This window comes from Cyphomyrmex costatus, unplaced genomic scaffold, assembly GCF_001594065.2.
Source record: "Cyphomyrmex costatus isolate MS0001 unplaced genomic scaffold, Ccosl1.0 scaffold106, whole genome shotgun sequence".
Lineage (NCBI taxonomy): Eukaryota > Metazoa > Arthropoda > Insecta > Hymenoptera > Formicidae > Cyphomyrmex > Cyphomyrmex costatus.
In genome coordinates, this window is record NW_017275019.1 from 663,726 (window position 1) to 674,621 (window position 10,896).

General features: G+C 31.3%; 3 protein-coding genes across 3 annotated transcripts; 2 read left to right on the forward strand and 1 right to left on the reverse strand.

Moving 5' to 3' along the window:
- The first annotated feature begins 456 nt into the window (after positions 1–456).
- Positions 457–1,531, forward strand: Bet1 (blocked early in transport 1). Its single transcript, XM_018541495.1, has 4 exons — positions 457–531; positions 822–909; positions 971–1,137; positions 1,218–1,531. Exons 2-4 carry the CDS (start codon positions 891–893, stop codon positions 1,371–1,373), a joined length of 342 nt encoding a protein of 113 aa, XP_018396997.1. The 5' UTR covers positions 457–531; positions 822–890; the 3' UTR covers positions 1,374–1,531.
- Positions 1,532–2,130: 599 nt separating this feature from the next.
- Positions 2,131–4,528, forward strand: LOC108775145 (probable ribosome production factor 1). The gene is made up of 3 exons (XM_018541433.1): positions 2,131–3,020; positions 3,829–4,093; positions 4,325–4,528. Exons 1-3 carry the CDS (start codon positions 2,444–2,446, stop codon positions 4,500–4,502), a joined length of 1,020 nt encoding a protein of 339 aa, XP_018396935.1. The 5' UTR covers positions 2,131–2,443; the 3' UTR covers positions 4,503–4,528.
- Positions 4,529–4,660: 132 nt separating this feature from the next.
- Positions 4,661–6,733, reverse strand: LOC108775170 (THUMP domain-containing protein 3). The gene is made up of 7 exons (XM_018541460.1): positions 6,592–6,733; positions 6,387–6,499; positions 5,769–6,300; positions 5,449–5,627; positions 5,200–5,379; positions 4,974–5,108; positions 4,661–4,861 (listed from the first exon to the last, which is right to left on the reverse strand). Exons 1-7 carry the CDS (start codon positions 6,677–6,679, stop codon positions 4,661–4,663), a joined length of 1,428 nt encoding a protein of 475 aa, XP_018396962.1. The 5' UTR covers positions 6,680–6,733.
- Between the last annotated feature and the right edge of the window lie 4,163 nt (positions 6,734–10,896).

A 10,896-nucleotide genomic window follows, 5' to 3' on the forward strand; every position in this document is an offset into this window, starting at 1 on the left:
CGATAATGTCTTCATCCTTCAATCATTCTCGGGCTCTTGGAGCTTTATTGATAGTCACGAAAATTTGCCCAGAACTAAGCGTCTTTAATAGTATCTCGTCGGTCCACGCATTTTGATCTCTCGAGCTGTCTTTTTCAAACTATCGCGGTGCAAATGTTTAAATGGCAGATTCCATCGTCCGCGCCATGTCTGCGCAGAACCATTTTACTGTTGCAGATTAATATTAATGTTACATATCTGACTATATTATATATAGTTAAGAAATATTAGATTGATTAATATTAAGTCTCAAAATTACAATAATGAATCATCTAATAAGCTACTAAAAGCTACTTGATTTAAGTTGGTTTTTCCTTAGAATTGATGACCTAGCATAACCTTTTGGTCATAGTAGTTAGTTTAGTAAGTACTTGTTTTCCATCAATCGATACCCTTCACTTCGATACAACACGTCACTGCGATCGTGACGTTGACATATACTGACACTGAGACAAATTTTCTCTCCGGCTGTCTGCACTTTTTATTTAATTGGTAAATTGAAAATGTTATTATATTGAAAAGCCTCGATCAGATTTTTTAAAATGACTAATACATATGTGCGTGTCGTTTATTTGAGGTTATATTTATACGTGAATATTTTTAATTTACTTATGTGAAAACATATTTTTACTTAAATAATTTTATTGTTATTTATTGAGTAAATATAATTTGTGTTACAAGAATTATATTTATGTAGGCATAAATAATTTAATTGTGCAGATCTCACAATATGTGTTTTTCTAGATAAAGAAAGATTAAAATATTTCTCAACTTTTTTATAGGTGTTTTTGTGAGACAATAACTTTCTTCGGTATCTGTTCATCTATTAAGCTATCAAGATTGCTAATAAAATGCGACGTTCCCATTCAGGTAAGTTATCTGTTGGCAAATATATCAATTCTTATTTCATACATAATTTTTACTTTTTCAGGAGGTTATGGCTACGAGCCATTACCAAGTACATCTGCTCACAATACTATGGAAGACGAGAATGAGAGGATGACTGAAGAACTGAAGGATAAAATTCATGCTTTAAAGTCATTATCTATTGATATTGGCACAGAAGTCAAATACCAAGATAAAATGCTAAGAGGCATGGTTAGTTGACCAGCTTGTTTTAAGACATAGACATAATTTTGCATAGTTTTATACATAGCAAATATAAATTCGTATTTTAGGATGATGATTTCGATAGAACAAGTGGTTCCTTATCTGGTTCAGTAACACGTGTTTTGCGTTTAGCAAAGGCAGGCCACAATTATTATATTTTATATTTATTTCTTTTTTCTATAGCAGTATTTTTTGTATTGTGGTTAGTTTTGAAGTTTAAATGATGGTATATAAGGAGTGTACATCACTTGTACGTGAGCCGATTGCGCAGAAATCACTTATTACCTCGTTAGAAAAAACAACTACGCAAGCGATTGACAGTGGACAATTGCAACAGTGTACAAGTGAATCACTCCCGTAAGATTTATGGCTAACATAAGAAAGAAAGTGCGTAATATGTATATAAAACGTAATTAGGAAATAAGTAGTTAGTTCAAGTTATTCAGTTATCTTGAAATTTTTGCATTGTTTCATTGTATAGGAAACTTTACTCTGATTTTATATAATAACATATACATTGTTATGTCACTTGTAAAAAAATTATTTGAAAAAATAGTGTGTGACATACTCTTAAAAAAGAGAAATATCTTTTTGTACAAATGCGTTATGCTCATAGAAAGAATAGAATTAGTAAATAATAAGGTCAAAAGTTGTATATTTTTTATTATCCTTTTGTCATATAAATTCGGATTGTAAATTGTTCTTTTGTTGATAATCTAATTTCTAGTTTATTGTTATACAAGTTTTCTAATAAGAATGAGGAAGACAGATGATTTATAAGAAACATAGTGAATCATTTTACATCCTTGTTGAACAATGTTGAGTAAAGAAGAAATAATCACTGTGTTACTGTTGGCAGAGAGATCCTGTGAGTGAATAGGAAAGAAAAATCTCGTAGGATAATGTTCTTGTTTTGTGATTCTCTTCTATACTATTATGTCAGTTAGACAAGAACAAATATAATTAAAGTTGATTATTGTTCCTCCTTGCTTAATCCAAAGTTGGTACACAAAAAAGATCAGGATGTCCATTCTATCTGCTGTTGGTAAGCTCCTGATGAAGAGCGCCTGGCGCCTCCTTTTCATTCAGTTTAATTTCTCATGTTGGCGACATTGCATGTGCTCAGGAACTCGTGGTAGTAAACATGTGGTATCTTTAAAAGAAATGATAGGTTAGAAACGCAAAGGTGTACCCTCGACGCTTACGAATTTAATACAAAAAGCGTACGTATAGTCCCTGATTTCTATTTTGAAATCCAAAGGAAGAAAAGGAAGAATACAAAAATTTGTGTAAGATGAAAGTGAAAACTTTACGAAAGAATCCTCTGTGTCGACTCAGGGAGGAAAATGAATTGGAGAATGATCAACCGGGTACTTCAACGGATAGAGCTTCTGAAGTTTTGCTTCCATCTGACAGTAACTTCAATCACATCAAATGCAAAGCATTGAGGTACCAAAAATGTCAGGAATTGATGAAAAAACGAGCGAAGGAAAAAAAAGCAGCAAGGAAAGAGAGGATACAATCAGGCGCTCCAAAACAGGTGCCACATACTTTAGAGAGCCTACGAGAGAAAGATGAGACTACGATAGTAGGTAATCTGGATGATGAGGCGAATGAGGAGCTCAAATTTGAATGCGAACATGATGAATTCGCTGCCTACTACAAGCAGGAGTATGAACCTAAGGTCCTCATTACATATGCCGATAATCCAAACAGGAAAACGAGAATTTTTGGCAGAGAACTTACGAGGATGATACCTAATTCTATTTCACTATATAGAAATCGCTCTGGCGTCAAAAAAATGGTCAAAAGTGCTACTGCCCGAAACTTTACAGATATAATCGTTGTTAACGAGGATCAATGCAAACCAAGTATCCTTATAACACTATAAACTGATAGTATAATATGGTCGTTTGTAAATATTACAATAAGTTATATATGTATAATATTTTATCTGTTGTTAAATTAATAATATTAAAGGACTCTTATCAAACAAAAATATAAAGAAAGTAAAGGGCATACAAGAGTGAGATTTAAAACTTGTCATAAGAAATATAAACCATTTAATTACATTTGTGAATTTTGAGCTATAAATATTATTACATGTTTTAGCATCACAATTGTGACATCTTCAGATATTTTACATAATTGCAGTAATAATAGATAGATAGCAGAACAATAGACAATAAGATAGATTAATAATTATTAGAATTATCGCAAATAAAATCAAGAAGTATACATATAAGTGAGATGAGGCTGATAACTAACATGTGGAGAGGATGAAATTGCTTGCAAGAAGACTGATTGTTAAAGAATTTCCATGTGTTCTGTTAGATAAAATTTTAAATTAAAGTAAAAAAGAACACACAATCATTATCATCACTGTTGATAAAACTAACAAAATAACTACACAATTATCCTTTGCATGATTTCAAATTTCATGAATATAATTAAATTTTTTAAAATCTGATTTTTATGTGCCCTCCACTTTATATTTTTATCTGTTATAATTTTTTAGATAAATTGATAGAAAATTTTATTAGACGCATCAGAAATTTTTTAGGGAATTTTATTTAAAAATTCACTTGACAAATTTTTATTATGTGCCATATAAAATATCAAGCTGATTAAATTTAAGCTATTTTTATTTTGAAAGAGTTTTCCTTAAGTAATTGTTAGATGGAATGTTAGTCATTCACTTGCCAGATGGTCCTACTGCACATTTCAAACTCAGTAATGTCAAACTAACAACAGATTTAAAACGCAGCCATAAGGAGATCACTGAACACAGGCCAGAAGTTATTCTCAATAACTTCACCACACGCTTAGGTTTTACCATCGGTAGAATGCTGGGAGCCTTGTTTCATTATCAACCAGAATTTAAAGGAAGGAGAGCTGTGACATTTCACAATCAAAGAGATTATATATTTTTTAGACATCACAGGTAATTTTATAGTTTCAATTTTTAAAAGATATCCTACAAATTTTCTTAAAATATTTTAGTAAAATTAATATGATTTCTATATATAAAAACATCTCTAAAGTTAAAAAATTTATATAATTTTATTTTTTATATTTTATTATCAATAATATGGATTTTATAGAACTTAGAATTAACACACACCAGTGTAAACATATCTCTGCTGTACATAAACCTAATTAAATGAATTTACAGGTACGAGTTTAATCTCAACAATGGAAAAGCGAGATTACGAGAATTAGGTCCACGATTTACTTTGAAATTAAGATCACTGCAACATGGAACATTTGACAGTAAATATGGCGATTATGAGTGGATTATTCAAGGTCGCAGACATGATATGGAAACAAGCAGAAGAAAGTTCTTTTTGTGAATTCTATGTATACATATACTAAGATTATCTGGAAAATAATTTGTCAAAAAAATTAAACATGATTATATGCTAAATACGTAAATAAATTCTATTAATTTTTTCGTACAAAAATATGAGTTCATAATACTTATATCACAATATTTTTGAAAACAGAATATCTAATTAGACAAAGGCTTTTCAGTCGAACGAGACGAGTCTTTATTGTCTCTCGGGTAATTGTACTGCTTGGCCACGCGCGGTTTGAAAGAATCAAGGGCTACATTAGTGCGATTCAAAACATAAACTGCAGCTGGAAGGCCTCCCACGTTTACACCAATTATTTTTATCACCCAGAATAAATCACCAGCTGCCATCAGAGCCTAAAATGAAGAATATACTTTGTTTTCAGATTATAATAAAATATTTTACTTTGGTTCTTTTCTTTAGTATTTTAATTCTTATACACATAATTGTAATAAAAAAAAAACTTACATCTTTAAAGTTACATCGATCGTAAGTGAGTAAAATTATTCGTCCGTTTAATTTTACTATACGACCAAATTCTAGCAAAAACTTTTTGTAAAAAATTTTGTTGTATGATTTATTCCCACTTCTTTTACCAAAAGGCTGCAGATTGTTAAGAAAACAATCATTTTTTTTATGGAAAAGTAAAAATTAATTGTAAAGTTAACAGAAAAATTTTAATTAATGTCCATACCATATCAGTAACAATAATATCGACAAAAGAATCTTTAAATGGCAATTTTGAAGCAGTCCACTGTACAAGATCTATTTTACATGTAACTGTTGAAGCATTCATATTTGACTTTGTTCTATCTGTAGCTCTGGAATCATTGTCGCCACACAAGATATATGAATGTGGAAAAGCTAATGCTGCCTGAAATTTGTGTTTGAATAGAATTTTGTGAACTATAATTTTATTACTGTAAATATGCAATATACATACCTCTATAGGAATAGAACCTCCTCCACACATCGGATCTACTATTATATCTCCTGGCTTGGGATTTGCCAATTTTAGCAAACTGTAACATATAGTTGATCTAAGAGTAGTTGGTCCAAAATTTACGATATTTCTGTGATGCTTGGATTTATGCGTCACTCGTAAATGCGTTATTAATTGATCTAAAATATTTAGAAACAATTATTCAACTTTTCTTATTATTTGTATATTTGTGATTCTTAAACATATTGTTATAAAACATCATATGTATATTTCTTAAAATTATTGAAATTCTTTAGTCTATCAATTCTCATTTATCATACCATCTATCAATTTGCAGACAACTTCTAGATGATATACGGATAAGTCAACCAACCAATGAAACTTGTCCTGTAATACCTCTCCGATAACTCTAGCAACATCCTTAGATTCAAATGCATGTTTACCATTCCTTTCACATGTTACTCTATATTTAAGTATATCATTCTCTTGAGATTCTGAAGGATCTTGGCCTCTTTTTTTCCCTTTCTCTTCTTTCATCTCTGATACATCCCAATCACAAGGATCTTTTTTTTCTTTTTCTTTATTACGCATTTCTAACATCTCTGTTTTGGCTATAAGATCTTCCTTTTTAGCTTCAACATATTCTTCAGTTGTTGGATAAAGTTTTCCCTTGAAATTTGTTGCGCATTTCCATGCTTCGAGAGTTTTCTTCCATGTTTTATCTGAGTTCGAAAGTATGTCTAAGTTATAATTTTTTATATGCAGTAAGTCTGATTCTTTGTCATTAGTAAATGATAAACTTCCATGTTCAGCTATTATAAATATGTGATCTATCGATCTCATTTGTTGAACCTATAACATGCATAGCAAAACATAAACATAACGATTTTTGCAGCTATGTTATAAAAAAAATCTGAGTCAATTGTGTGGAAGAGTACTTTTGGAAATTGATCCCAATCAATATTAAAATAAATTCTTCCGCGTTGTTTAACCACCCGAACATCTTTGCCCAATCTCTCTCTGCATTCATCGATTGCTTCCCATTCGAAACCTGCGACAACAAAACATTCGTGTAGGTTATGTTTAAGAGACACGCGTGGATTTCTCCTTATCTCGTGGACAAGTTGACGAATAATTTCGTACCTGTGTCCACAGTGACTCCAATCGTAAAAGTCTTGTCATTAGCAACAGATTCCGAAAAGAGTTGACTCACAGATTCGATAACACTCATTGTTGAAATCCTATTCTGCAGTCAGCCGGATCAGTCTTTGAGGAAAATACGCAAATACATGTAGTCACACAGTGTTATGTGGGTACATTTACCTAACATGCTGCAATACGTAACGTTGCGCATGATTTGATTTTAATTTGTTTTCTTTATCGAAGAGAGTTGTCAGAAAGTTTGAAAGACAATTAAAACTTTAATTAATTTAACCTTTCGATCTTTTATATTTTTATGTTAATATTATTACGGACAGCCCAGATAGCGCATAGGTGATTGTAATGAATTCAAAAAATGATATTGTTCTTAATTTTCTCTTTAAAATTTAACGTAATTTAATCGAAATGAATTGAAAGAAACAATTTTTTTATAATAAAGAAAGATTATATAGAAATAACAATCTCTCTGCTGAAAAAAGTCACAAATAAAGTTACATAATGAAATCATATCCAGACAGCACAGAATATTATTGTGATAAATATTTGTTACTTATATTCATTATTTTTTGAAATGTCATAAATATTTTATACATATTTTATGTAAAGCTTTACTCGAAATATTATAAAAATATGGACTAAATATTTTATGTATAAATATATTTATGATAAAAATATAAATAAATATTTTTAATAAATATTTTTTATTTGGATTATAAATGTCTCATTAAGCATTTTCATAGCATTTACTATGACATTTATAAAATATTTAAAATAAATCTTATAAATATTGCGTACTGTCCGGGTATATACTTAATTAAAACAAATAACTTACGTAATAGATTAGTGTTCCAAATCAGTATCTATATGATTTTTTTAAATCACGTAATTTGAAAAGTCACATGATAGGTGTGTTTCTTTTCTTCTATTTCTATCATTCAATTCTTTAAAATTCAATAATTATACAATTACATCATGGATGAAATTACTTTCCTAATATCATGTATTATTTTTCAAATTATATAAAAAAATGACGTAATTGGAACAATCCATTATACGTGGTTTGTTTTCCTTAATTACATGATATCTTTATGTAACTTTGCGCGATGTGATTTTTTTCAGTAAGTATACATTTTTACATTTTAACTACATAAATTACGATTAAAAGAAATCTTTTTCTGTTCGTAAAATCCTGTGTCCATAATGTTAAAACTCAGTCTCCGAGTTCTTGGATCCAGGAATACGTACTCAATCAACATGTAGTTTTTACGGAAAAACGGCAAATTGCTACACATTTCTCGGTCCGACAATTCGGATCGAGTTTAGCATCGTGGATACAAGGCTTAATATTCAAAATGGGTTCAAATTCGAAAAGAATAGCTCATCTGCGAGTAGTATGCGGTATTGCCACTAGGAGACCGAGGCGAGGATTTTTTCTCGTAAGTAAGAAACTATCAAGATAGAATAAAAGTGCAGCATAAGAAAACATCGATCTATCGTCACTTGCCAATCGTTTCTTGAGAAGCGATGTTTTCTTCAGTACGATATTTTTTTTTGACACTAAGCCCCAAAATTGGGCTTTGAATCAAAAGTCAAGTGTTTTAACAATGCAATTTTTTTACGAGCCCAAAATAAAGCTTTACTCTTTTTGTTATCTGAAAGAATTTAGAAAAAATGCATTTTTTGTAAACTCTTTAAACATTTTAAGATAAAAATAAAAATAGGGAGAGAATATCATTTTGAGAAGTCCTGGATATTTAAAATAAAATGATAAATTTATGAAATTACGGATACAAAATTTTATGAATTTTAATGGTAGAATTTTTATTTTGCTTTAAAATTTTTTGCGCGTTTCTCCCCAAGCAGAACCACAAGTCACGATAACATCAAAATGACGTTAAAATGAATCATAAATAATTAAAAAGTGATTTTTTTAGTACTCATTTTGGAGTTATTTTAACATTTATCTTGATAGTGACTTGTTCTGCTCGAGTTCTTTTTCCTAATTTTCTGTTCGAGAAAAATTACGGAGAATGATCGGGGACAAATTAATTAATATTAATTAAAGTTCACAGAAGCAATCGCGAGGCGATAATGTGAACGACATATTGCCTCTTCAATAAACAAAGTGATCGAGCATCGTAATGACGGGTCATTCAAATACAGGTAGACGTCTCATTTAATGACAGTAATACCAATAAGTATTTTTGGTATGTGCGTTGCATAAACTACCATATTACAGCGAATGTTATAAATGGATCAGCATCGGATATGCAGACGACGTTATACCTTTTCGCGCTGTCAACTAACGTGACCGCGTCCGGCAGTGCCGAGAGCGCTTTCCCGTGTTTTAATCTATTTCATTAATTAACGAAAATTATTCTGACACTCACAATCACAGACTTCGCCTCTGCGACGACAGACAATAAAATCGATGCTATTTTATGGTACCGATAGGAGATGTCGTATGCCACCGAAGCGCAGATCGAACGCGCTATTGTTAGTCCACAAACGTAATTTTGCGATTGATTGAAAATTTATCTGATGTAGAACATTAGCCAAAACCAAAATATACGATACATTTAAATCGTTTTTAATTTCCCTTTATTTGGGATAACATCTATCAGGTTAAAAAAAACATTAAATTTTTAAATCATTTACACTAATTTAGCTTTTTCTCTTAGATGATACATTTTTATTATTATACTCTGTCAGTCAACAAATTAATATTATTATACTAATAACGTTGGAATATTATTAAAAATTAAATTTGTATTATTTTTATCATCGAAAGAGATTCTTACTGAAAAAATCATGTTATAAAATTACATAACGAAATCATACAATTAAAACAAGTAAATCACGTAATGGACTGTTCCAAATCAGTACGTAATTTTCAAAAAATCACATGATATTAGAAATAATTTCATCTATCATACGATTTTACAGTTATCGAATTTAAATAAATAAATGATAGAAATAAAAAAGACACATTATTGTGATTTCAAATTACGTGATTTAAAAAAATCGCGTACTGATTTGGAATAATCCGTAATTTACATATCTTAATTACACAATTTCGTAACTTCGTAGCGTAGTTTTTTCTCCGTAGGAATAATATTCGAAATTTGACAACACACAGCAATTTCCAATAATAGTTCCACATAAGTTGGCGTGTAATAGATCGTTCGCAAAATAATTTATTACGGAATGTTAGCGGCGCGCACCCCATACATTTTAGAACCGGATAATTATTATACATTTTCTTGTTTTCGATCGACAACCGTTCGCGATCTTTATGTAGCTCAGCTCATTGAAGGCTCAGGCTTGCAGCGGTTCAATAACCCTTTACCCTGGGCGCATGAATATTCAGCGAAAGCGCAATGGGCGTCCATCGTAAGTGCCAATTTCAACTTTGTGCGCGCACCGTCTCTATGACTGAAATCCAGTTCCTCCACTTCGCGAGACCGGACCGGACGGTTGGACGTTCGCGACGTGAAGGCTCATATTTCAGTCGCGGTCATCGTAAGGCACCAAATGTCAAACCTACAGACAGACCACGAAGAGAGATACGCGAGGCGTCGTGCAGCCGGCTATAAATCAGCTCGCCAATTCTCAGTTCTCCAATTTTTCCTCTCGCGTTTCCTTGCGCGTGTCCCGTATACCTCCAAACAGTACAAACAATACAAGACTCGTTATATTTCAGCACGACGTAGTACGGGAGATTTTACGAAAGTCCTTCTATACGCTTTTAATACATAATGTTATAATAATTACGTTAAGTACGTCCCAAAGTGGGATAGCCGCGCTAATTTAATTAATATTAGTAAGATAAGAGATTCCGTAATGAACGTAACGGATTTAACGGCGAGTCATCTCACGTCGTATGAGTGATCGTCAGAGTCATTTATCTTGTATGCTAATTTGCATTAATCCGACGTGCATCATCTTTGGATAAATATATCTAATAGTTGGGCGCCCTTATAAGTAAGAATAATCGATGAACTTAAGATTGTTCCACGTGCGAATCTTCAGCAAATTTCAATAATAGAACGTCACTTGATCGATTCGAAATTAATATTCAAAAAGGCGTAGTAGATCTTGAATATAACACGAGGCACTTATTTTAAAAGCGCTTTTTCGAAGCGATATGAATTTCAATAAAAACTCGATAGAATTTTTAATATATTGAAATTTCAGAACGTGCGGTTTAATAATTTTGCGCAAATACGAACGGCAATTTTCTATTTCTGATCGATTTTAAATCGAATTACCGTACAGCCTACAAGT

What these genes read in the sequence shown, in the direction of transcription:
- Bet1 (XM_018541495.1), top strand. An exon ending in ATAAAATGCTAAGAGGCATG is followed by an intron (nt 1,138 to 1,217) that starts GTTAGTTGACCA and finishes TTCGTATTTTAG; the next exon opens with GATGATGATTTCGATAGAAC.
- LOC108775145 (XM_018541433.1), top strand. Translation starts at nt 2,444, where the DNA reads ATGAAAGTGAAAACTTTACGAAAGAATCCTCTGTGTCGACTCAGGGAG. An exon ending in CGAGGATCAATGCAAACCAA is followed by an intron (nt 3,021 to 3,828) that starts GTATCCTTATAA and finishes AGTAATTGTTAG; the next exon opens with ATGGAATGTTAGTCATTCAC. An exon ending in ATATTTTTTAGACATCACAG is followed by an intron (nt 4,094 to 4,324) that starts GTAATTTTATAG and finishes ATGAATTTACAG; the next exon opens with GTACGAGTTTAATCTCAACA.
- LOC108775170 (XM_018541460.1), bottom strand. Translation starts at nt 6,679, where the DNA reads ATGAGTGTTATCGAATCTGTGAGTCAACTCTTTTCGGAATCTGTTGCT. An exon ending in TGTCTGCAAATTGATAGATG is followed by an intron (nt 5,628 to 5,768) that starts GTATGATAAATG and finishes TAAATATTTTAG; the next exon opens with ATCAATTAATAACGCATTTA. An exon ending in ATATTATTGTTACTGATATG is followed by an intron (nt 5,109 to 5,199) that starts GTATGGACATTA and finishes AACAATCTGCAG; the next exon opens with CCTTTTGGTAAAAGAAGTGG.